Source organism: Nanorana parkeri, unplaced genomic scaffold (genome assembly GCF_000935625.1).
Source record: "Nanorana parkeri isolate BGI_ZX_2015 unplaced genomic scaffold, ASM93562v1 scaffold2636, whole genome shotgun sequence".
Classification (NCBI taxonomy): Eukaryota; Metazoa; Chordata; class Amphibia; order Anura; family Dicroglossidae; genus Nanorana; species Nanorana parkeri.
In genome coordinates this window covers 86,399-114,198 of record NW_017308904.1, presented here as the reverse complement: position 1 = coordinate 114,198, position 27,800 = coordinate 86,399, and the positions used below count along the sequence as shown (strand labels likewise).

Sequence of the window (27,800 nt, the reverse complement as noted above, 5' to 3'; positions counted from 1 at the left end):
GTGGGCTTTCTTAACTAGATATAAATTGAAATAAATTGATTAGGTATGTCTTGGCACTACAAACGCATTTATAAATTGGACATTGTACAGTGATTGAGCAGTTATATTGTAAAATGTGTGGTCAGCTTTACACATTTAGTAACTGTTAGCATCACCTAGTTACACAAAATGATTATCCTTTATTTATAGTCAGAGTCACTGATGCTAACTGTGCCACTAAAGTAAAATTATCTGAATCACCTATTACAGTAGAACTCTAGGTGGGAATATTGTCCATGTTCTGTGTTTGGCAATCTTCTGGAGGATTTTTCACATGATTCGTAGATATTCTCTAATTAGTAAACTGGCTATTTAGGCCACACCCTATTTAGGCCACACCCATTGCTAAAACAAGTGGCAAACTCAGAGTTGGCAGCCCTAGGTGTCACAGCTACACATAACAGCTGGGAGAGCAGCCAATCTAGTCCGGGTGGTGTGGGTAAAGCTGGAAGGCCTAGACCAGTGGTGGCCAACCTTGGCAAAACCAAGTCCCATTAGACATTGCGAGGCTCTGACAGCTACAGACATAACTCACAGAGGCAGATGCACAGCTGGAGTGCCAAGGTTCGCCACCACTGGCCTAGACAGTTGGTGGTAATAGGAGATTCTATAATCCGGAGGACTAATTTGTCGTCCAGATCGCCTCAGCCGAATGGTTTACTGTCTCCCTGGTGCCAGGGTTAGGCATGTGGTGGACTGGGTGGAAAAATTACTGGAAGGGGCTGGACATGACCCAGCTGTCTTGGTCCATGTTGGGACCAATGTCAGAATACATAGAAGATGGAGGATCCTTAAAAATCAATTTAAAGAACCAGGATGCAAACTGAAGGGAAGGACCTCCAAGGTAATATTTTCTGGAATATTGCCTGTGCCATGAGCAACACAGGAAAGACAGTGGGAGCTTAGAGAGCTAAATGCATGGCTAAAGACCTAGTGTAAGAGGGAAGGCTTGGGGTTTCTAGAGCACTGGGCTGGCTTTTCAACCTACAGTATATGCTAAAGATGGTCTGCACCTAAATCGAAGAGGGTCTGCTGCGCTAGGGGAGAGGTTTATGGAAAGGTTGGAGAAGTGTTTAAACTAGGATTGAGGGGGGAGGGAGAGTCAGAATATAAGGGGTCAGACTATAATGAAGGATGGAACAGGGAAAGATGGGGGGGAGGGAAATGCAAGTGGATAAAGAGATTCCCATGTTGCAAACAAACATCGGAGATTACAGTACTATGTGTACTATGAAAAAAGATACAGATTGTTACAAGTGAAAATTTTTAAAATGGATTGAAATGTTTGTTCACCAATGCCAGAAATCTGCCAAGCAAAATGGGAGAGTTGAAAGATTTGGTGCATGGTGCACTTGGCTTTGTACTTCACATGATTGGGCTGTTAATATTCCAGGCTAGGCTCTCTTTTCGGGTAAAATTAAAAGGTTGCGTTGTTTGCCTCTGTGTGAGAAATTATCTAAAAGTGAGTGTGAAAGAGGACTTTCTTGATGGTGAGTGATGGTGCTGAGGAATTAGGGGGGGAGTTAATTGGTGTGCATAAAGCTGGCCATACACCTACAGATTTAGAGGCCTCTCAGTGTTAATGAGGAGTTAGAGCAAGGGTAGCCAAACTCTGGCCGTCAAGCTGTGGTGAAACTACAAATCCCATGATGCATCTCTCTCCGGGAGTCATGCCTGTGGCTGTGAGGATCTTGCAATGCCTCATGGGATTTGTAGTTCCACCACAGCTGGAGGGCCGGAGTTTGGCCACCCCTGAGTTAGAGACTCAACTCCTTACATAGATAGAAAGGACTGCAAGGGCGGGGACAGTAGTATTAATGGGAGATTTTAACTATCCTGACATTGACTGGCATAATGGCACTCCTGAAACAGTAAAAGGGCGGACATTTATAAACTTATTACATGACAATTTTATGGTACACTTTGTAGAAGACCCAACTAGAAATGATGCTCAGCTGGATCTGGTAATCTCGAACAATGCAGAGCTTATTACAAATATTCATATAAAAGAACATCTGGGTAGCAGTGACCATAATATGATTTAATTTAACTTACTGTAAGTTGTAATCAATGTTCACATACTGGAAAAATAAAAACATTTAACTTCAGAAGAGCAAATCTTCCGATGCTGAGGGCTGCTTTTTAAGACTGGGAGGGAATATTGTCATAAAAAAACACAGAACAGAAATGGGAATTTTTCAAATCAATTGTTAACAAACACACTGCAAAATATATTCCCGTAAGCAAAAGTGCATGAGGTTCCCCCCAAAAAATCATACCAGGCTCTTTAGGTCTAGTAGGAATTTTTAGGGGGAACTCCACCCTCCAAAAATGGGGGGGAACAAAACGTGGGGTCCCCTCTAGAATTATCGACCAGACCCTTAATCCGAGCAAAGGCCTGGCAGGGCAGGAAAGGGGGGGGGACGAGTGAGCACCCCCCTGCACCATACCAGGCCACATGCACTTGTTGGGAGGGCGCTTTTCCATGGTCCACCTAGATAAGCACCTTGTCCTAAACCCATGGGGAGAAGGGCCTCTTCCCCACAAACCTTGAAGCGTTGGTTGTGGGGGTCTGCGTCAGCGAGCTTATTTTCATTGGGGTACCCCCTTTAATAAAGGGGGCATCCAAATGCTGCCACCCTTGTGAATGAGTAAGGGGTACTTGTTTCCATACTCATTCACATACTCATATTCCATACTCAGTTAATCAAAAAATAAAAACACCAACAATTTGTCCACCACCATATTGTCTAACTGTTTACATTTGTCCCGCACCTGTCAAACTCTTTCGGCAGGTCCCGGCCTAATCAAAACAAATGAACAGAGTCGGCCTTGACGTCAAAGCCGGCTCCGCCCATTTGTTGTCATTCAATGACAGGCCACTGTCTTCAGGCTATATCCTTCAGCTCTTAAGTGAATGACCCTCTAAATTTAAATAAGCACTTTTGTTTTCACAGGGGTGCTACATAATATTATAAGTAATAGTAAGCATGGGTTCACAAGAAGAAGTTGTCAAACAAATCTACTTTCTTTTTATGAGGAACTAAGCAATAAATTAGATAGAGGAATAGCTGTGGATGTAGCATATTTGGACTTTGCAAAAGTGTTTGACACAGTTCCCAAAAGGTTGCTCAGAGCCATAGCTAGCTCATTTTGCACCAGAGGCAAGAACAGAAAATTGTGCCCCCCAAGATGTGACGTCATCTGCCCCGAGTCCATGGTGAGGTTTTTTTTTTCCAATTTTAGCTTTTACTATTTATTATTTTTTATTTATTTTTATACTGTTGGGGGGCTTTGGGAAAATATCAGGGGTCTATACAGATCCATGATATTTCCCTTTTGAAATAGAAAAAGAAATTGAGGACACAGAGTTTCCACTCTTTTATTCTGCAGCCCCTGTTCTAAATGAATGGAAAGCACTCAGTACAGAGGCTTCATTCAGAAACTGTGATAGTAAAATATTTACTATCATCCAGTTATGAATGGTTAGAAGCCTCTATAGTGAGTGCTACTACCTTCATTCAGAAACTTATGAATGGACAGGAAGTGATATAAAGCACTTCCTGTTCATTCATAACTGGGGACACATATTAGTATGTGTCCCCAGTTGTTTACAAACACTGGAGTGATCACCTGATCACTCCAGTGTTTGCTCTGCACAGAGAGGATCGGTAAACATCACTGCCGATCCTCCTGCTCTCCATCCCAAGCTGCTCTGCCACGCACAGAGGGGCGGCACATCCTGCAGTTTTCTCTTTGGATCCCCGCTGCTCTCCACTGCCTGTGTGGGCATAGGCAGCAGGGATCTGAGGAGAAAGGAAGTGCTGAAGCCGGCGGGAGGGGGAGGAGGAGGGAGAGCTGTCACTTCAGGATGGCTGAACAGTTAGGAGAGAGAGAGCCACTGGCTGTCAGATCCTGGCTGAGTGTCTCTCTCTCTCCTCACCGCTCGGCCATCCTGGATGACAGCTCCATCCTCCACCACCCTCTCCCCTGCTGGCTTCAGTGCTCCATTTTTCCTCGGATCCCCGCCTGCCTCTGCCCATACAGGTGGGAGAGAGCAGCGGGGATCTGAGGAGAAGCTGCAGGCTGTGCCACTCCTCTACTCCCTGCTGCCCTGTGTTGGCTGCCTGGCGTGCACCATGGCAACAGGGGCGAGGGGGCGGTGTGGCCCCTCACAGCTGTGCCTCACTCGCCTTGCCCTTCCTATAGCCCTGAGGCTGCTAATGTATAAGTTAAGGTCAGTAGGTATAGAGCATTCAGTCTGTAATCGGATACAAAGATGGCTTAAAGACAATATTCAGAGAGTTGTGATCAATGATTCATACTCTGAATGGTCTGTGATTGTTAGTGGTGTTCCCCAAGGTTTAGTGTTGGGTCCCTTGCTGTTTAATATATTTACAAATGATATAGAGTTGGAGATTAAAAGTACAATTTCGGTGTTTGCAGATGACACCAAGCTATTTAGTGGAATAAAGTCCTTACAGGATGTCTCCAAATTACAAGCAGATCTGAATGCACTGTATGATTGGGCATTTATTTAGAAAATGAGGTCTAATGTCGATAAATGTAAAGTTTCGCACTTGGGGACTAAAACATGCATGCTTCATACACTCAGGGGGGAGTATGTTTGGGGAGTCAATGATGGAGAAAGATCTCGGAGTTCTGGTAGACTATAGACTCAATAACAGCATGTAATGTCAACTTACAGTTTCTAAAGCAAGCAATATATTTTTATGTATTAAAAGGGGTCTAGACTCCAGAGAGAGAGAGAGAAAGAGAGAGAGAGAGACATAATTGCGCCCCTGTACAAAGCATTAGTAATACCTCATCTAGAATATGCAGTTCTGGGAACCAGTCACAAAAAGGATGTTGGGGAACTGCAGAAAGGGCAACTAAACTCAAAAGAGGCATGAAGGAGCTCAGCTATGAGGGAAATTAGATTAACTAAATTTGTTCTCTCTGGAAAGGAAGCGATTAATGGGGGATATGATCTCTACATTTCACTGAAATTTAGGAAAGTAAAATTGGCCATTTTCGTTCATGACGCTACATTTGACTAGTCCACATGGAACCCTGACTTATTTATTTATTATTGGTATTTATATAGCGCCAACAATTTACCGATTGCTTTTAAATTGCACATGTGCACTTTTACATCAGTCCCTGTCTATAAGACCTTACAATCTACTTCATCCCAACTGAACAACCCAAATTTAGTGGAAACTGTCCCAGAAGAGCAAAAGTTGCTGCATTAGCAAATGGAGGACCAAATTAATATCAATATACTTGATTTCAGAATGAAATGTTGGACAGGTGTATAAGCTTATATAGATTGCTGAATATTATTAAAATACTGTTTCTACTGGTGTACCCTCTACATCTTATCTTTAGGAATGGTTCACAGTATATGAGCACAATCGTCAGCCACGCTGCACAGTGTCTGACCTCATCATGGGAAATGAATATTACTTCAGAGTTTACAGTGAGAACATAGTTGGCCTCGGTGACACGCCTGGAGTCTCCAAGAACACAGCTGTCATTGAGAAAACTGGTGGGTGCACAATTACAGCAATGTATTTGTATTTATTCTGTTTACATCTAGATTTTCAGCTACATTTTTTTCTTTGCCACTGACTTTTATTATGGTCACTTTTTGCATGCCAAGTTTAACAGCACACCTCTTGTATGCTAAGTTTAACAGCAAAAAACATTATTTGTAAACAGTAACTGTATTTTTTATTATTTAAATAAATTTGTAACACTTTCTTATAGGGATGTTCAGCCCAGTGGATGAATTTATATATGTATTTACTTATTCATTCATTTACTGTATGTATTTACAATTATATTTTGCTCTGCCTCTGTCCTGGTGGTAGGGGTGATAGCCCAGTAGGGATCATAATAATAAGATGATTGGACACAATGCCCCATCAGCCCAGCCCTGCCCTGGTGGTGTAGTGGTAGCTTAGTCTGGATGTCAAGTCTCTGATTGACTAACTGACAGTCAACAGACTGGAAGATTGAACTAAGCCGCCATCGAGCAACATTCTCCTCTCTCAGTCCCATCAGTCTGTGCCCCTCTCTCAGTCCCAGCAGTCTGTGCCCCTCTCTCAGTCCCAGCAGTCTGTGCCCCTCTCTCAGTCCCAGCAGCCTGTGCCCCTCTCTCAGTCCCAGCAGTCTGTGCCCCTCTCTCAGTCACCGGCAGATTGGAAGATGGTACAATGCCTGGCACGGGACAGACTGGAAGATGGCACAATGGCTGGCACAGGACAGACTGGTAGATGGCACAATGGCTGGCACAGGACAGACTGGAAGATGGCACAATTGCATTTCCCCTGCTCTGCCTATTCAGCCCCATCTGGGATCAATATAATTGATATACCATAGACCATTGATATGGTTATTCACCCTTTATATCTTGTGTCAGTGGTTGAAAGGTCGGCCCAAAATGTTGGCAGTGCCTGCACCAGCTAGCATACAACTGGGTGAACCAGGCATTGGATGATTCAGCAGGATGGGATGGGTGCCATTAGCCAGGGACACTACCAAGTGATTTGGGCCATAACGCTGAGCCTGTACTGGGTCCACAGCCAGAAGTACATTCTGGGGACAGAGAGCCAGCTCAGGCCCAACATCATCGCTGTTCTGAGCTCAGCTGTGCCAAGCATGAGACACTGTGATGAATAGTGGATCACCAACACTCACAGGGCTCAAATTGTAAATTTTTGTTCTTCTTTATTGAACATGTGTCACCAAAAACCAACGTTTAGGGGCCGCACAAGGTCCCTACAGCACAGCAACATAGTGGCTATTGAAAAATGTGAGGTACAGACATATATACCTGTGTGACAGGTATATACAGTATCATTTGAATTTTTAGAGCAGGGTCCAATCCTGTACTCATCAAGAATAACTCTGGGGGTACGTTCACACCATATGCAGTGCATTTCGGTCCGATTCTGGCCGGAACCCACTCCATCGCATTCCGGCCGGCTCACTTTTTTTGTTCACACTAGATGCAGAGCGTTCCGGCCCAAGCGCACTGCATCGCATTGTGTCCGGCTCACAATTTTGTGGGGCAGAAGGGGGCGTGGCGGGCCATTGAAGTGAATGGCACCGTAGCCACGCCCTCCAGCCGCAATGCGATCGCCCACACTGGATCGCAAGGCACATTGTGCCTGTGGTCCAGTCCGGTGCAGTGTGATCAAAATGCTGCAAGCACTATTTTGATCGCACCGGACCGCAGGCACAATGTGCCTTGCGATCCCGTGCGGGCGATCGCATTGCGCATTGTGGCCGGGGGGGGGGTGGCTACGGTGCCATTCACTTCAATGGCCCGCCACGGCCCCTTCTGCCCCACAAAATAGTGAGCCGGACACAATGCGATGCAGTGCGTTTGGGCCGGAACGCTCTGCATCTAGTGTGAACGTACCCTGAAGGATTACATTGTGCCCCCTATGTGATAACAATAAAGTTAAGTGGAAAAAAAATAGGAAAAAAAATTAAAGTTGCGTGAAAAAAATGTAAAGTCACACATGAAAAATAATTAAAAAAATATATATTTTTTAAAGTCCCCACCCATACATACACACATGCAAGCATGCATCAGGTGTGCATACATGCGAAAACGACGATTGTGCCCATTACGCTGCACATGTTACATATCGCTGTAAACAATGCAGCGAAATATATGACATACAACTTCAATCTGATGCAACAAAAAAAAAAGAAAATGTAACAAGCGTCCTGGTACATTGTATCGAGCAACCAGAACGTTCACTGCATCTTATATACTCAGTGTTCCACTTAGCTAAAGATAAAAAGCAAAATAAATAAGGCGGGGGGGATATTAGTATGCAACTGTATCATGTGTTCAGCATATAGCTAATTGCACCTGGGCAGCATGGTGTGAATCACGCCGTTAGGACGTCAGAGGAGGAGGTATTAACTGCATTGTGATTGGTGGTTTGATTTTGTTTCACCTGTATTTATTGTTTGATTTTGTTGCTTGACCCACTCTCTGTTTGCCTGAGGACTGGACCGCATGGTCTCGAAAAGTCGCTAAGGAGATGTGTGTTATCTCAGTGAATAAACAGCATTGACTTTAATATCATGGAGTGCGAGTGACTACTTTCATCTATAACCCAATTGTAAAGCTTGACATGTTTGTGTCTATTTACCTGACGTAGGAATAATGTCACCAGCACACCGTTTTTTGTAAATCAATGATCCATTTTAATGGCACATTGCCATCCAAAACAAGCGCTTTCGGGGGCCACAAGGGACGTTCATCAGGCTCAGAATGACACATCACTAAAGGATTCATCAACTTTATATAGACATCACACAGTGAGAATAAAAATAAGCCACTCCCATAAGAACAATGTGACCACTGAATCCATTCCCGCCATACCAGATTCAAAACCTAGACTGACCTTGAGTATTGCAGGTGCACCGAAGCGCGAAAAGAAACCGGGCCGTTGCTCGGCCGGAGCGGGTAGTTGCCATGACGATTAGACGCCATCACGGCTGCAAGCGCTGCCAATCTCTAGTGCGCTTGTCTATTGCGAGGAGCGCAGAGTGACTTCCGGCTTGCGTTCCATCGCAGCCACGTAACAACTAGCGCATGCGCACTGCAACCCGAGGCCGAAAGGGGCTGGGCTATTGTGGGTATCAAGACGCGGATTACGCTAGCGACGCTGCCCAATCTCTCAGAGATGGAACGCACAACGCTTGTGTTTCAAAGACGGGGCTATGCAGCGCTCTCCTAGACAAAGAGAGAACGTAGGCTGTAATAAAGCCACAAGTACTGAACTAAATTGTAAAAGCAAAGGGAATCGTGCCTCAAGGTACAGAAGGGCTATCTGTCTCCAGTGGCGGAACGGGTACAGTGGAAAAATACATAACTAACGTGAAAGTCATAGCAAAAAGGCAGACAATGTATATAGCTCAACAACGTGTGTAAACATTAATTGCATCATAATTCAGCATCCATCGTTACAAAATAGGAAAAAAATAGGATGAAAAAAATAGAATGAAAAAAAGGGATGGAGCCCAAACATCAAAATGTTGGAGCTGAAACATATAATAACTCCTATAGTTGCCATGACAAACATCCAGGTTATTACCGAAAAAACCCCTATATTGAATGACAGGTGTCATACCATTTCGTTTCAAAAACAACATTTTATAACATTCATTATATTAGTCACTGTTAATCTCAGGAACTAAAGACCTGTCAATGGGTCAAGCCCGTGTGTCACTGAAGATCATGGGTGAGAGAGATCGTGGGTCCCGGTAGAAAAGATTGAAGGGTTGGGGTTGGTTGTGAGGGGTATCAGGGGTGGGAATCGTTAAAAAAAACTGTAGGTGGAGTTGCTCAGAGCTGCCAAGCGTAGTGTGGCCCACTGAGAAATGAAACGTATCATAATCAGGAATTCCTATATTGGGAAAACTCCTAATAAGATTGCTCATGGAATAAAGGGGTTATCTATCATCCAGAAAGCATGATAGTGACAGATTCGAGTTGAGGCCCCTGGGTTGTACACAATCCAGTGTAAAAATCCAAAAGGCCTCCCTGCGAAGGAGCTGTTTAGCCCTGTCACCTCCCCTAGGATGTGTATGTACCTGCTCGACGACCATGCCCTCAACGACTGTTGAGGATAGACTCCCATTCATCTTTACTTTTGATACAGCGAACAGAGCGATACACAAAGCCACTGCATCTAATCTCAACATTTTGCATGCAGATAGAAGCCTTGTGCAATGTGTAAAGAACAGGCCCCGTGGTCACTACGAGCACCCACCCAGTTTGGGGTCTTTTCGGTAAGGAGTAGTGATATTTGGGGAAGTAGCACAAATGGCGAGCGCTCAAGGACCAGTCTCGAAGCCACGTTAGCATAAACAGGACCGTCTTTTTATTTATTTCATCAACAGAAAACAAAGCTTCAACATACAGTGTGCTAATGTCTCACCAAGTAGACAATGTCTCACTGACCAAAGATTGTTGCACATACTCCATGTGTAACTGGCTCTCTCAGTCTCCTCGGCTGTCTTCCCTGTGCCTCTAGCACACACAGCCACCCAGCTCCACTCTGGCTTCTAGGTGGCGTCCATCTGACTCCTGAACACAACCTGTCCCTCTTCCCAGCTGGAGCCCAGAACATTAGCCGCACCCTTCCCATAAGTGCTGTGCACAGGTGTGCATTTAGGTGCTGGTCACTACTAAACAATGGACCCAGGAATGGAGATTGCATCCCTCCCAATTCTCTTGAAAATCTCCCAGTTCCAGGATCCCATGCCAAATCCAGAAAACCTGGAGAGAACTGCATAAGTAGTTCTTTCCCAGCAAAAGATTTTGTTTCCTGGAACTGCTTAGCCCCTCTGGCTGAGAGTCATATATCATATAATTCACACTTTTATATATATAAGGGATGCACCATTACCATTTTTTCCAGATCAAGTATACGTACCGATACTTGTCCAAGTACTCACAGATACAATTACTGATATATTTTTGTCTATTGAAATGTGACAGTTTTTCTAAAACAATACAGACTAATGATTTCAGGACAGTGGCGGAGCACCAGGGCCCAGTCACAGCTGCAAACACTGAAACCCTGGTAGTTCTCATGATCCTGGCTGAGTGTCTCTCTCTCTCTCCTCACCACTCGGCCATCCTGGATGACAGCTCCATTCTCCACCACCTCTCCCCTGCTTGCTTCAGCGCTCCATTTTTCCTCGGATCCCCGAGTGCCTCTGCCCATACAGGTGAGGGAGAGCAGCTGCAGGCTGTGCCAGTCCTCTACTCTCTGCTGCCTTGTGTTGGCTGACTGGTGTGCGCCATGGCAACAGGGGCGAGGGGGTGCTGTAGCCCCTCACAGCTGTGCCTCACCTGCCTTGCCCTTCCTACGGCCCGAAGGCTGCTAATGTATAGCTAAAGGTCAGTAGGTATAGAGCATTCAGTCTGTAATCGGATACAAAGATGGCTTGAAGACCATATTCAGAGAGTGGCGATCAATGATTCATACTCTGAATGGTCTGTGATTGTTAGTGGTGTTCCCCAAGGTTTAGTGTTGGGTCCCTTGCTGTTTAATATATTTACAAATGATATAGAGTTGGAGATTAAAAGTACAATTTCGGTGTTTGCAAATGACACCAAGCTATTTAGTGGAATAAATCCTTACAGGATGTTTCCAAATTATAAGCAGATCTGAATGCACTGTATGATTGGGCATCTATTTAGAAAATTAGGTCTAATGTCGATAAATGTAAAGTTTCGCATTTTGGGACTAAAACATGCATGTTTCATACACTCAGGGGGGAGTATGTTTGGGGAGTCAATGATGGAGAAAGATCTGAGGGTTCTGGTAGACTATAGGTGTCTGAACTGGTATCTGAACATCCCTACTTTTTTATAAAAATGATGAGCAATGAGTTAAAAGCTGCTTTGCAGTGCAGCAAAAAGTTCTGCGCTGCTACCCCCTCCAGTTCATCAGCCTTATCAGTCACACAGCTAATATAGGAAAGTGTTCACAGGAGTACAAAATGATTAATTTATTAAATTTAGCATTAACACATTCTGAAGCAATTTATACAGTACAAAGCCACACAAAGAGAAACAAAGAAGAGTGGGCATTTTCAACCACTTGAGTCCCCTATCCTTTTTCTCCTTATACCCCCTTGTGACCAGTGACGTGCAGTATGTTCCATGCTGGGTGAGGCATTCCCCCTGCCCGCCCCAGCCCTGCCCCCAGCCCGCCGACACCCCGCCCCCAACCTGGTCACCAAGCTATGTGTGGAGGTGGGAGGGAGAAGGGAGGAGACAGGGTGGAGCCTCCCTGTCCCTCACTTGCTCATCACTGGTTAGGCATCAAGATTGATGTCCTCAGTGTTTTTTTTTCCTTTTTTTTGATTGGACAGCTTGGACCAATGGCGCTTTGCCATTGGTCCAAACCATCCACAGAGCTCAAGCCTCTAACACAAAGTAGAGGCTGTTGCAGCTCTTGCCTCACTATGTTAGGTTACACAAGCAAGTGGGGAAGCCCGCTGCTGTGTAACGTAACTTAGCTGTCAAAAGCTGGATGCAGCGCTGCCATGACAGGTTACACAGACAGGAGGCTTTCCCTGCTGTGTAACCTGTTAGAAGCCGGTCTGAATGGAGAAAAAGCTGTCAGCTTCAGACTTGAAACTGACAGCTTTTTCCTCCATAATACTAGGTGAGGCTCTTCCACACCTGCCTCCCCTGGCCTGCTTTCTCCCTGCTTTAAGGCCCAAACTGTTTTTTAATTATTATTTTTTTAGAGAAGTTTAAGTTCTGCACCATTTTTCTCATAGGGGGTTATTCACTTAGCTGCCAAAGGCAGCCGAGTGAATAACCGAGTCAAAGTGATGTGAGCTAAACGGTGTTCAGCTATTCACAGCTGAGCCAAAGCCCTGGCAGCTCCTTCACTGCCGTTCGCACCTATTCTCAAAGGGGCCAAACAGCAGTAAGTGAAAAGCCGAATGCCACCGAGCGGCATTCGGCTCAGCTATTATGCTTGGTACCTCCAAGGTAGTAAGCTGAATAGAAAAAAAAAACAAAAAACGTTTATTTATTTTAATTTTAATTATTTTTTTTTAATTATAAAAAAATAGGATTTTTGTACTCATCGTAAAATCATTTTCTCTCCGTTCATTGAAGGACACAGGGCAACAGATCGTAGATCCTGTACTGTAGGTATATTGCCACCTGCAGGAGCAGGACGCTAGACACACAACAAAAGACAAAGACAGCCTAGGGGCGGCCCCTGCTGGTGGCCCAACCCCCCACCTGCTGACAAGTCTCCAGTAAGTAACAAGCAGTTAGGAGGACACACACCCAATATAGAGAGCGGGACCTGTGTTCTTATATGAACGGAGAGAAAAGGATTTTAAGGTGAGTACAAAAATCCTATTTTCTCTTCCGTTCATTGAAGGACACAGGGCAACAGATCATAGATCCTGTACTGTAGGGACTTCCCTAAGCAGTAACACACAAGAGGGATGGGCAAAACAACCAAAATTCCCAAAAGACCCCTCAAAGAGAGGCTTGCAACACTTTGCGCCCCAACCCAGCATCCGCCCATGCCGATACATCCACCTTATAAAACTTGACAAAGGTGTGAATGGAAGACCAAGTAGCGGCCTTATAAGCCTGAGAAACTGAGGCACCATGGCGGAAGGCCCAAGATGCCCCAACAGCCCTAGTAGAATGGGCAGTGACAGGAAAGGTAGGCTCGCGCCCCTTAACGGCGTACGCCCGAAACAAAACAACATGACGAATCCACCGAGAAATGGTAGCCGCCGACGCGGCCCGTACCGCCTGAAGAAACATGCGAACTAAGGCGTTAGATGCCAAGGGCCACTGGAAAAGCACAGTCAATGCAGAAATTTGGCCCTCACCGTGCTCAAGGCCAACCCTTGAGCCACCCTGCACTGCAAAAATGCAAGAATTCTGCTGATCGAGAACAAACGTGGAGACAGAGCCCCAGCCTCACACCAGGCAAAATAGGCCCTCCACGATATGGTATATCTTCCTAGAAACCGATTTGCGCACCCTGAGCACCGTGGAAATGACCGCATCGGACAACCCCCGGTCCCTAGGACCTGGCTCTCAACAGCCACGCCGTCAAAACCAGCGACTGTAAAGAAGGATGGAGCACAGGTCCCTGGGACAGAAGATCCGGACGCAGAGGCAGCCGCCACAGGGGCGTCTACCACCAGCTGAACCACGTTTGCGTACTACGCTCTCCGAGGCCAATCTGGGGCCACTAGGATGATAGTGACGTCTTCAGCCGCGATCCATGTCAGAAGCCGAGGTAGGTAGAGTGGGGGAAAGGCATAAATCAGACCATAAGGTTTTCAGGGAGCCACCAGGGCATCCACCGCCTCCGCCCAGGGATCTTTCTACCGTCTGGTTGAGTCGAGACGCCAGAAGGTCCACATCCTGCGACCCCCAGCCAAGACAAAGCTGATGAAAAATGTCTGGGTGTAGGGACCATATACTGGGTCCACCGACGGGTCCACCGACAGGCGACTGAGGCAGTCGGCCTGCCAATAGTCCACCCCCGCTACACTTTTGTAGCCGCCCTGGTGGTTGATGTACGCTACCGTGTTGGCGTGGTCCGACTGGACCCGAACCAACAGACCCCAAACGCAGGCCATCCAATGAAGGAGAGATAGGCGAATCGCCCGAACTTCCAATACATTTATCGATCCCCCTGTCCAGGGACAATGGGGATACGTCCCACTGTAACAGGATGTCCCTCTGAAGAGTCCTGGCATGGTTCTGTGCAAAGGGCACCGCCTCGAAGGAGGCCACCATGAGGCCCAGGACCTGCATGCAAAAGCGAAAGGATGACCACCGGCGAGTCCGCAACAGACGTACGCTGGAACGGAGTTTCAGGAGCAAGTCCTGAGGAAGAAAAACTTGGGCCACAATGGTGTCCAGAACCAGGCCCAGGTACTCCAGTCGCAGAGAAGGCACCAGACAAGACTCTCCACTGGAACCTGAATTCCAGTGTCCTGAGCCCAAACCTGCCTAATTATTGGACAGAACCAATGTATTAGGATAGAAAGCTATACCCCTCAAACATGAGACAACACCAATGTTGAAGAGGAAACCAAGAACTGCTTTATTGAAGAAAGCACACAGAGTTTATACCTCACAGAATCAGATAGGAGTGCACTGTGTTCCCTCCCCTATACAGCCAGGCGCCACATTGGAAGTCCTTAATCAGATAATAGCTTGATCCCATCACTCTAAACAATGGTCCCTCCAGACAGCCTGCTGCCTATAATGAACATGCAGTATTTTCACTCCACACATGAACCTAGTAGAATGGTTCCATGTAACCCCAAGAGGTCTGAGGGGGGTCTCCATAGTTCTAGGTCCATAGTCAGTAGAAAGGAGGCTAGCCCTCAGGCTCCTCCAGCAGCCCCAGTGACGGTTCAGTCCATCACAAGACCTACATGCAGACGAGGGCTTGCCGGCGGGCTTGGCAGACTTAGGCTGCCAGGGACGCTTGGCAGTCTGGGAGATAGGAGGTTTGGAGAACTTACCACCCTTCTCTGAGGGCGGAGGGGGCCGAAAAAGCCATTTGTGAGCAGAAAAGGAGGGACCAGGCTTCCGCCGCTGTTCCTTCCGCGTCTGAGGTAAGAAGGCACCCTTACCCCCTGTCAAATCCTTAATAATCTCATCTAAGGAGGTACCAATAAACGGTCCCGGTAAAGGAAAGCTCCGTCAGAGCTTTCTTGGAAGCCTGGTCAGCCGACCAGCATTTGAGCCAAAGCAACCGGTGAAGCGTTAACTCTGACACCGACAGTGTTGACACAAGGGGTGCCGCATCTTGGGCTGAGTTGCAGACATACCGAAGGCCCTACACCAATTGTTCCACCAATTCCACATAAGCGGGAGAAACATTTACCTCTGCAAGCCCCTGATGCAACATCTTTGCCCATACAACCAGAGTTTGGGAGACCAAGGCAGAAGCCAGAAGCGGGCGCATCAGGGCCCCCGAGACAGAGTACATAGTCCACGAGACCGCCGCCGATGTCCTATCAGTGGGGTCCCGAAAGGACAAGGAGTCCTCCACCGGGATAACCGGTGAGAAACCGGAGGGTCCACCGTAGGGGAGAAGTCCATTTAGCCAAAAAGGCCTCCTCAAAAGGATAGCGAACAGAGAAACATCTCGGAACTGCATATGACGTTGCAGGTTGCTTCCACTCTTTATATAGGAAATCATCGAAAAAGGGGAACACCCTAGCGGAACGCCTACCCTTAGGTGTCCCGAACTGAACTGGCGGCAATGCGGAAGAACCAGGAACGTTTTTGGTGCGATGGCCGGGAAACGAACCCGGGTCAACTGCTTGGAAGGCAGCTATGACCACCACTATACCACAAACGCTCCCTAACCGCCCTCATCAGCGCCGAGACCACAAACGCTCCTAACCCAGGAGCGAAGCCGTTGACTCGTCCTCACTGCCCGACTCCGGTTGGGAAGAACCCCCAGGATCAGGGCGAGGGGACACCGTGGAAAGCTCCCCTTCCTCCTCGGACTCCCCTGACAGGGCAGGGGAAGGCAACGGCAGAGTATGTTTCTTAGGGAGCTTCTGCGTCAGCTCGCATTCAATGCGCGTCACAAAGCCAGCCATGGCAGAAGAAAAAACTTCAAGGTACAATGCAATACCCGTGGTACTGCCCAAACCCACCAAGGACCCCGAGGGGAGGAAAAGCACCTGGGAGAGAGGCGCCGGCGTACAGGCCGCACAAAAAGGGGGTAATGAGAGGAATCAGCAGAAAGCAGCCCACAGCCCTCGCAAGGTAATGTGGGCGGTGCATTCCTGCATTCCATGATACCCCGCTCACACCTCCCCACTGCCTCAGGAACAGGAGACGGTCACAGGCAGAGAGAGACCCCAGCAGTACTCACGACCCCCGCGTCTTAAACACCACAGCAGAGCGACTTGGAGGAGAGCCGCACACGTCTGGTCTGCAGACAGCCACGTTGAGGAAAGGAACGCCCCTTCTGCCCGTCCGAACTAGGCCAGGTACTAGAGCTCCCCACAGGAAGTGACAGCGGCCGAACAGGGTGCCTGCCCTCAATGAAAATGGCGGCCGCGAACCCTCTGAAGGCTGAAACTCAGGCCGGGGGCTCGGTTTTTGGCCACGGTCAAATTTTACCTCAGACATCCCCAGACAACCGCACACAGCCCCCGCATGTAGATAACCGTGGTCGCGGTGCCGCCAGCCTGTTTGGGCCGCTGTAACTGCCGGGCCAAGACCTCCAGTCATATGCACCCCACTGGGTCAAAAAAGGGGAGTCTCCAAGGATCTATAATCATCCAGCATGTCGCCCTGGCGACACTTGCTTGAAGAAACAGCGAAGAAAAGGAGGAAAATAAAAAATTTCCAGAGATAATTTTTTTAGCTCCTTACTCCTAACACTAGGCAAAAAACTGGAGACTTGTCAGCAGGTGGGGGGTTGGGCCACCAGCAGGGGCCACCCCTAGGCTTTCTTTGTCTTTTGTTGTGTGCCTAGCGTCCTTTTCCTGCAGGTGGCGATATACATACAGAACAGGATCTATCTGTTGCCCTGTGTCCTTCAATGAACGGAAGAGAAAAATGACGCACGCCGACAAACTCCCACCGCATAATGTAGCATCTGACAGATGGCGGCAAAAGAAAAACAATTGGGCAGAGCTAGCGGTGACGACATTGCTAGCTCCGCCAACTGTTTCCTATTGGTCCGCACCTGCCAGAGTCTTCTAGCAGGTCCCGGACAATAAATAAAAACTGCGGGGAGCCGGCCGTGTTGTCACGACCGGCTCCGCCCAGTTGTTACTGTTTTATGACAGATCAGCATCACCAGGTCATTTGGGAAACTGATCTGTCATTACAACTGGGCTAAGCAAGCCGTGAGATCACGGCTGGCTCTGCCCAGCTGTCATTTGCGTGGAGATCAGCTGGCTTCGGCCGACCTTTCTTCACGCTTCGCCTGTCACTATGGGCTCAGGTGGCCGAAGTGAGCAGAAGGATCGGATGAAGCTACGGCTGGATCCTTCGGCTCATTAGTAAATAACCCCCATAGTGTTTGTAGTCTACACTGACATACTGTACATTGTTTTTTAGGACAGATACAGATAAATAGCAGATTTTGGATGCATAGATTTATATTCCAAAGGTTTAAGAAACAAAATTGGAAAAAATGCATTCTCCTGTAATTTGTCTCAATGCAACGTTTACATAATTTACATAGTCCCAGATATTCACCCTAAAATATAACCAACAAAGTCTTCTAATTAAGAGAATATCACAGTTTAATTTTTATGTAAAACAGAATGATTAAGCTCAAAGTGAGCATGTGTATTTTACTTCAAGTGTATGTACAATCAAAACAATTATTTCTTGTTTTAGATAGAATAGTCCAGGATTAGAACCCTGCTGTCAATGTTTTACCTTCAAAAGATACACACAACACACACAGAAATAAAGATTTTCTTTAGTAGAACCCCTGTCAGATTGGGATTTCTATCTATCTATCTATAATGAAATTTTCCTTCACTACCTGTCTGGGGAAACCAATTGTCAGCAGTACACTAAGTGAGGGTAAATGCCAGTGTCTTCAGTGCTTAATACACCTGGGGTTTTGAAATAATAAAAAGTCCTCCTAGAAGCCTGACTGCCTTACTCCTCCTTCTCCCCTCACCACCCCAATGCAGCACCCCTCCTTTTTCTTGGCCTCCTGCCTCTTTGTCCAAGGGATGCAAGCAGTGGGCAGAGGTTCCTACTGGCCCTTGGTTATCAGCAAGTCCTTCTCTTCCTTTTGCTGCTGTGCTTTCCTTGGATGTCTAATAGGCCACATAGTCAGAGGCGGCTCTAGAGTTTGTGAGGCCTTAGGCGAAACATAAACATGAGGCCCCACTCAGGCCTGTGGGGTCTCACCAGGGCCCTGTGGGGTACTACCAGGCTCTGTGGGGTTTAACCAGGCAGGTGAGACCCCACAGAGCCCTGGTGAGACCCCCAAAGAGTCCTGATGAGACCCCACAGAGCCCTGAGTAAACGAGGGCTCTGTAGGGTTTTACCAGGGCTATGTGGGGTCTCACCAGCCTGGTTAAACCCCTCAGAGCCCTGGTGAGACCCCACAGAGCCCTGATTAAACTATGGCTCTGTGGGGTCTCACCATGGCTCCGTGGGGTCTCACCAGGGCTCTGTGGGGTCTAACCAGCTTGGTTAGAACCCTGCTGTCAATGTTTTACCTTCAAGAGATACACACACAGAAATAAAGATTTTCTTTAGTAGAACCCTAGAGAGATCCCAAAGTGCCCTGGGGAAATCCCAAAGAGCCCTGGTTAAACCAGGGCTCTATAGGGTCTCACCAGGGCTGTGTAGGATTCCAACAGGTCTTGTGGGGTTTAACCAGGGCTGGTGAGACCCCCACAGAACCCTGGTGAGACCCCAAAGTGCCCTAGTGAGACCCCACAGAGGCCTTGTTAATCCAGTGCTCTGTAGGGTCTCACCAGCACCAGGGCTCTGTAGGGTCTCACCAGCACCAGGGCTCTGTAGGGTCTCACCAGCATGGTTAGACCCCTCACAGCCCTGGTGAGACCCCACAGAGCCTTGGTTAAACCAGGGCTCTTTAGAGTTTCACCAGGGCTCTGAGGGGGTCTCCCCAGGGCTTTGTGGGGGTCTAGCCAGCCTTGTTAGACCCCACAGAGCCCTGGTGAGACCCCAGAGTGCTCTGGTTAAACCAGGGCTCTCCACAGGGCTCTCACCTGCTTTCCACAGGGCTCCACTGTCCTGAAATAATTTGTATTGTTTTAGAAAAACTATCACAACAAAAATGTATCAGTACTTGTATATATGTGAGTACTTAGACAAGTACTTTTTCAGGTACGCACGGATCCCAAGAGCCCCGTATGATCCTTAAAAATGGCAGCTGCCTCCTAACTTTTGTGTTTTTCTCTAGTCTAGTCCTGGTATCTGAACATCCCTGGTGTGTGCTTTAGGAGGAACACAAGGGGGAAAGTGTCAATTATCTTGACACTTTGCAGTTCACCATTTTAGTTGCCTCTTCAAAAAGGAAAGGATGATGAGCCACTGCCATACAGTAATCACAGAGGTACTAATAGATATAACATGCTGCACCACAAGGTTTAGGACATGTGCAAGACAAGGTATGTGTGCTGTCCCATTGTCACACATGACCTTGCTTGGCTGAAGCTTGTGTGGGGTCAGCCACCACTCTGGGCATGAAGAGAAGACAGTAACTCTAGTCCAGTGTGGTTCCTGTCCCACTGGTATACAAGCTGCAGCACATCGTAGCAGCATTTAGCCTGAGACTTTGTGTATATTCTGGGGCACTTGGGGTAAGTTTGGCCCTAATGAGGATTCAAACAATGAGGTGACTGTGCTGCCACCATCTCCCAACACACATGGTGGCACCTCTAGCTCCAGTGGTGTTCCTTATCTCAACCTCCAGATTTACCCAGTAGTGGTAAATGAAATATAGTGCCCCTGCCCATGTTTACTCAACCATGTGTGGCCATGTGCACCGTGCTGCTGACAGATTTTCTAGTGACACAGAAGGGCTGTAAGGGCTAGTTCACACCAAGCGCGGAGCAGATGCAGAGCAGAGCAGTTACAGAATGGATCAAAACTGCGTCCAATGTATTCCAATGGTATTTTGGGCTCTAGTTCACACCAGAGCGTTCCGTTCCAGAGCATGTGGAAAAACTGCAGCATGCCCTATTTTTTCTGCTCTGGAATGCACCAAGACGCATGCAAACACATAAAAAAAATGCATACAAATGCCCTGGAACACACTGAAAGCCAATTTTAGGCAAACATTTTTTTTATTTTTTAACCGGCCCGGAATGCGGCAAAAATGAGGCAAAACACACTGCAGTGCATGTGCAGAAACTCATGCAGATCTGGTCTGCAAGCCCTAAAAGTGCAAAGCATGGATGGCTCATTGGAAAAAATAATGCCAGCTGGGTACCTGTGGGGTAGCGCAGGCCAGCAACTGGGAAGTGAAAACCTACAATAAGAGGGTTGTTGGGGTGGGTGTAGGTGAGCGCTGCTAAAGGTTCCAGGCTTTGTGTTACCCTCCTTAGTCTAACCCAGATGTGGATAAGGGTAAGCCCCTGAGCTCCTTCGATAGATTTTTTCACTGTTCCTAGATGCAGTTGATGCAGTAGCAAGTGCACTAGGGGAATGCTAGGGAGGGGAAGGTGCAGCAACCTAGGAATAAGGAGGAGGAATGCAGGCCTCTTGCTGTTTTGGTTAGGTGCTGTTCCCACCAATCTCTGGTGCAATGTCATGTCCTTTTCCATGAACATACTACCCAAGTAACTGGTTCTCTTTCTTCAGCATATGGGCTGCAGGCAGAGGCTTCAAACCACAGAAGTCAGCAGTGGATACATGGCCACATCGTCCACACTGCAGAGCTCTCTGGATTGACCCGGGGAATACCAGAAGCAGTGCAGCCAGATGTATTAGAACAGATGCTACCTGCTCCCTGCCCCTCGACAACATTTTCGCTCGCTGCTCTGCCAACACTCCTTTGAAATTTCCCTCCGATGGTTTTCCACCTTATCATCCACCCCTTCTTTGTCTTACATATGTGTTCCAAATGACCATTTGCTCATTGGCCATGATAGTTTCTTAATTCTAAAAAAATAACAACTAATTGGCTGATACGAATTATAGTTTGTCATTGTTTTTACAGTTATTAACATAAACATGACCAATTTAATTTTTGCTCTCTTTTTGCTTTGCAGGCTTAATCTACAAGCCTCATGACTATAATGAAATGGATGTCTGCATGGCTCCTAAATTCCTTACTCCTCTTGTAAACCGCAGTGTAGTGGCTGGGTACAGCACAGCATTGAATTGTGCTGTAAGAGCTCATCCAAAGGTACACAGTTGTCTCTACTGAAACAGATCATGCCTGCTGTACAGAACATTTAAAAAATATTCAGTGCTCTGCTATAGAAAAACCTATAATTACCTATAATCTTTTCTGTCTCCGTTTTCTTTGGTGCAAGGAACTTCTGTCTGTAAAGCAAAATACACTATATTGCCAAAAGTATTGGGACGCCTGCCTTTACAAGCACATGAACTTTAATGGCATCCCAGTCTTAGTCCGTAGGGTTCAATATTGAGTTAGCCCACCTTTTGCAGCTATAACAGCTTCACCTCTTCTGGGAAGGCTGTCCACAAGGTTTAGGAGTGTACCTATGGGAATGTTTGACCATTCTTCCAGAAGCGCATTTGTGAGGTCAGGCACTGATGTTGGATGAGAAGGCTTGGCTCGCAGTCTCCGCTCTAATTCATCCCAAAGTTGTTCCATTGGGTTGAGATCAGGGCTCTGTGCAGGCCAGTCAAGTTCCTCCACCCCAAACTTGCTCATCCATGTCTTTATGGATCTTACTTTGTGCACTGGTGCGCAGTCATGTTTGAACAGGAAAGGGCTATACCCAAACTGTTCCCACAAAGTTGGGAGCATGAAATTGTCCAAAATGTCTTGGTATGCTGATGCCTTAAGAGTTCCCTTCACTGGAACTAAGGGGCCAAGCCCAACCCCTGAAAAACAACCCCACACCATAATCCCTCCTCCACCAAACTTTACACTTAGCACAATGCAGTGAGGCAAGTCGATTGGATTACCAGACAGAGAAGCGTGATTCATCACTCCAGAGAACATGTCTCTACTTCTCTAGAGTCCAGTAGCGGTGTGCTATACACCACTGCATCCGAAACTTTGCATTGTACTTGGTGATGTAAGGCTTGGATGCAGCTGCTCAGCCATGGAAACCCATTCCATGAAGCTCTCTACGGACTGTTGTTGTGCCAATCTGAAGGCCACATGAAGTTTGGAGGTCTGAAGCTATTGACTCTGCAGACAGTTGGCGACTTATGTGCACTATGCGCTTCAGCATGCGCTGACCCCGCTCTGTTATTTTACGTGGCCTACCACTTTGTGGCTGAGTTGCTGTTGTTCCCAGTTGCTTCCACTTTGTTATAATACCACTAACAGTTGAGCGTGGAATATTTAGTAGCAAGGAGATTTCAGGGAACACATGAATCCAATAATTTGGAGGGGTGTCCCAATACTTTTGGCAATAAAGTGTATATCATAAATAAAATAATTTGGTGAACAAATTTACATAACTTATTTAATTCCTTTCTTTATATTATAATTATATTTCTTTTGCATTTGAATTTTGCTAGAAGGCAGCATGTGAGGTAGTGTTAAAATTCTTCAGTGAATTATTATTACTATACTACAATTAAATGAAAAAGTGACACAGCGCTGCAGGAAAGAGACGTCTCTTTCCTGCAGCGCTGCACCTTTTCTCAGCTATCCTGCTAGTAGCGGCTTTTCCCATGCTCGGTTCAACGGTCCCCCTCTCAGAATCCCAGAAGTGTTTTTAAGTAATTAGGAAAAAGGGAAACAATGCTCATGGTGCAGTACGACAAGCAATGACATTTATTCAAAATAGCAACTTACTCCGGAAGCTGTGGGAGCCTTGGATTGAGTCATACCTCCCCCCCCTCCTTCGATATGGAGTCCTTGATCCTATAAGTGCTCACTATCGGAAGCTTTAAACATATAATTTGTCTTCCACAGTGGTGTAACAACCGGGGGGCGGGCGGGCGGTGCGCCTGCTATTGTTACGCCACTGGCTGAATGCCCATCGTGGTAGACGGGAGACGGGAACCGGGACAGAGCGGCAGGGGGTGGAGACAGGAGATGTGGCGGACGCACTAGCTCAATGCCCTTCATGGTAGTTGGCAGATGTCAGATAACTAGCGCAACTTGATCTATAAATACTCCACTAATTGGAGGAAATGTGTGCTCAATTAAAAAATTACCAATTAATAAAAATCTCAGCAATAGAAATAGTAATGATTTAAAAACAAAGGATGTATAACTCTAAAAAAAACTTCTAAAACGATCCAATACAAATCTCATCAATACATTACATTTAAAAATATATTTTGAAACAAAGAAAATAAAAATAGGAAACAGCAATCAAATAAATAAATGTATTGTCAAATCATTGTTTCCCATTTAACCCACCTTCTCTTTACTATTTCAAGGAATTATGTATTCAATTAATAAATAAATGACTCCAAAAAAACTCCGTAGAGGCCAATCAGTATAATAACTATATATACACTAATATTTTACAGTCATAGAACAATATTAATACCTATGAAAAACCTTCATAGGAGACCAATTAATACGAAAAATCTCGACAATAAGTAGCAAAAATTATTTAAAAACAGAGGGCTATAGGAGATAGTAGTTAAATTAGTGGAAATATATAAGAAATATTAATAATTGTTTAAAAAGCAATTAAGATCAAAATCAATATTTAATCACTTGGGAGTCAAAACTTTAGGTTTATGTGGAAGTAAAGGGCCATGCAACTATATAACAAGCGATATCAATGAAATAACGGCCGAAATGAAGAAAATAAGCTTTGTGAATTGACCCCAAAGTGTCTTATCTCTTTTTAGGACATCCCAATGCTTCCCAATAATATGCTCTACTTCTCTGTGCTGGGCCCTGCCAGCACAGTCATCCTCCTACCTGGCACTGGAAAAAAGGCCTCCTCCGCTGCCCCGGCACCCAACGTTGCTTCTGAAGCTATTATCGCTTGGCCTATTTCTTTCATTGTTAATTTTTGATGTTAGCACACTTTTTAGTTTTTTTCACTACAAACTTTAAATCTGAACACAACTTAGACAAACACAAGCATTTAACCCTTGCAGTGCAGGGGGAGCCCCACTGCAAGGGTAGTTTTGAACTGTCACTGGAGTTTAGCTTTAAATAGAGTTATTGGCATCAAAGCCAGTTCCACAGCTGCACACTCATTAACCCACATAAGCATGCACATGTGCAGATATGCTTCAGCCATGGCCCAAAATGTTGGACCATGAGCTGTAACATGCACACACACAGATTTATGAGGATGTCCATGCATTCCTGACAACCTCACTGTAATGATTACAAATTGTGTTTCTTGTATGGTTTTGGGGTTTCAAACCATTTTGGGGATGTTGCATTCTGCATAGGCTGTAAAAAATCTGACAGATAGGGTGGGAACTCATAATAACGATGGTAGAGGTGGAGGCCTGAAAATTCAAGATCACAGTCCCTGGAAACACAGGTGAAACTCGAATAATTCGAATATCATGCAAAAGTTCATTTATTTCACTAATGCAACTTAAAAGGTGAAACTAATATATGAGATAGACTCATTACATGCAAAGCAAGATAGTTCAAGCCGTGATTTGTCATAATTGTGATGATTATGGCTTACAGCTCATTAAAAACCCCAAATCCACAATCTCAGAAAATTAGAATATTGTGAAAAGGTGCAATATTCTAGGCTCAAAGTTACATAGTTACATAGTATTTGAGGTTGAATAAAGACATTAGTCCATCAAGTCCAACCTATTAGGATCTCATTCTAGGAGTACCTGTACCCCTGTATATTACCTGTACCCCTGTATATTACGGTCCCTTAAGAAATCGTCCAAAAGTTTCTTGAACAATTCCACATTATTTGCTGAAATCACCGCCTGTGGCAGTGAGTTCCAGACCCTAACTGATCTTACTGTGAAGAACCCCCTTCGCCCCTTGTGCTGGAATTTTTTTTCCACCAATTTTAGGTGGTGGCCTCTAGTTTTTGTAATGGAGTTAATTTTAAACAGTTTATCGCTAATGTTGCTACCACCATTGAACATTTTGTACCCACTCTAAAGTGTCCCACTCTAATCATAGTCCAGTGTGAAGTTTCCACAGTCTGTGTTGATTTGTGGAGTCATGTCATCTGCTGCTGTTGGTCCACTGTGCTTCATTAAGACCAGGGTAAACACAGCCGTCTACCAGGAGATTTTGGAGCACTTCATGCTTCCTTCCGCAGACAAGCTCTATGGGGATGCTGACTTAATTTTCCAGCAGGACTTGGCACCTGCCCACACTGCCAAAAGCACCAAAACCTGGTTCAATGACCGTGGGATTACTGTGCTTGATTGGCCAGCAAACTCGCCTGACCTGAACCCCATAGAGAATCTATGGGGCATTGCCAAGAGAAAGATGAGAGACATGAGACCGAACAATGCAGAAGAGCTGAAGGCCGCTATTGAAGCATCCTGGTCTTCCATAACACCTCAGCAGTGCCACAGGCTGATAGCTTCCATGCCACGCCGCATTGAGGCAGTAATTGCTGCAAAAGGGGCCCAAACCAAGTACTGAGTACATATGCATGCTTATACTTTTCAGAGGTCCGATATTGTTCTATGTACAATCCTTGTTTTATTGATTGCATGTAATATTCTACTTTTTTGAGGTTGTGGATTTGGGGTTCTTGGGGTTTTCATGAGCTGTAAGCCATAATCATCACAATTATGACAAATCACGGCTTGAATTATCTTGCTTTGCATGTAATGAGTCTATCTCATATATTAGTTTCACCTTTTAAGTTGCATTAGTGAAATAAATGAACTTTTGCACGATATTCTAATTATTCGAGTATCACCTGTAGGAAACTGGCACTGCTAAGTGGTTTTATTTTTCTGAATCTACCATAAACTGAATAATAGTTTTGGGTGGAGTAAACTATTAAAATACAAAAAGATTAAAGGTTCCCATAGATGTTAATTGGCCTTCTCCCAAATAGTAATTCTTAATGTGTTTCTTCTTTAATGCAGCCTAAGGTTATCTGGATGAAAAATAAAATGGAGATTAGAGATGACCCAAAATTCCTCATGAAACATAATCAAGGGGTTCTTACATTGAATATCCGCAAACCCAGCCCATTTGATGGTGGAACCTACACCTGCAGAGCCATCAACGAGCTAGGTGAAGCTGAAGTAGACTGTAGATTGGAAGTCAGAGGTAAAATGGGGGTATAGCTCAAATGGGGATCACCTTCCCTGGGAAAAAGGTAGTCCAGGCAGCAAAGTTCTTTTCAATCTGAATTGCAGTCAGTTTTATGTAAAAGGTTGCAATATTAAAACAAAATAAAACAGAAAATAAATCCTTGCCTTCCCGGCTCTAACTAAACATACAGGTTTTCTCTCTAACAGGTGGTGAGCGTCTCTCAGCCACCTCACAAAACCAAAGTATTTCCGGCAAACTTTTACTCACAAACGTATCTAAATTGCTGCTCTCTCAGCAGGCTGTCTGAGGCCTAATTCACACCATCCTCAGTGCGTTCCGGCCAGATTGTGGCTCGCATTGCATCCGGCTCAGTTTGTTGTGGGGCAGAAGGGGGCATGGTGGTCCATTGAAGTGAATGGTACTGCAGCCACGTCCTCCGGCCGCAATGCGATCAGACACACGGGAATGCAAGGTCACATCAATGCCTGCGATCCGGTCCAAAAAAATGCTGCAAGCTGCGGTGCCATTCACTTTAATGCACCACCACACCTTCTCCTGCCCCACAACAAACTGAGCCGGCCACAATGCGATCTTGTGCGTTCCAGCTGGAACGCACTGTGTCTGGTGTGAACTAGGCCTAAGTCCCAGGCCAGAGTCCCATCATGCTCCAGGCTTCTCCTTTTATCTCAACTGGAGAATCAATCCTCAATCAATTAAACAATCCAGGTGAGAGACAAAAAATTTTAACTTCATTACCCAGACCCAAAGTCTATCCGAAAACCTGGTCTGGATTCAGCTAGTCTTGCACATATGAATGAAATTGAGGCGAAATATATCGCCCCTCGATGATTTCTCCTTTTTTTCACAATAGGACTGCCTTGACAGTCCTAGGACGTTAGTGAGAAAGGTGTATGTCACTTTATCTAATATTCTTAAAATGTATGTCAGGACAAGCAAAGAAAAAAAAACAAAACACAAGCAATCCATCTCTGTAATACATTCACATGTTCATGTCTTATCCATTTAAAAAGCCTGTAAGTACAGAAAAAACATGCTGAGCTGCCAGAAATGCATTTAGCTGTTTGTCCAGTTGTACACTGACAACACACAGCATTTTTGTGGACTGAGTATTGTCAGCCCTGCCTAGTTTCTCCTGCCAAACTACTCCAACCCACCTACTTTCACATCACCACAACATAAAGTCTAATAGTTTTGTAGTTACAATGTAAGGATTAAAAAAGCAAATTACTCTTTGTAATAACAAAGGAAGTGAGCACTGGACACAGGAGAGCTCTGAATTTCTGGCAAGATCATCAGCTTTTTTTTTTTTTTTTTTTTTTT

General features: G+C 45.8%; 1 protein-coding gene across 1 annotated transcript in view; it reads left to right on the top strand.

Moving 5' to 3' along the window:
- LOC108802061 (myosin-binding protein C, fast-type-like) overlaps positions 1-27,800 on the top strand; it is a gene marked incomplete at its 5' end in the record, with an annotated part of 30,473 nt that overhangs the window by 1,001 nt on the left and 1,672 nt on the right. Inside the window, 3 exons of the mRNA XM_018573953.1 lie at positions 5,431-5,590; positions 21,340-21,476; positions 26,288-26,474. Of these exons, the coding sequence (XP_018429455.1) occupies positions 5,431-5,590; positions 21,340-21,476; positions 26,288-26,474 (484 nt within the window). The remainder of the gene's footprint in view (positions 1-5,430; positions 5,591-21,339; positions 21,477-26,287; positions 26,475-27,800) is intronic.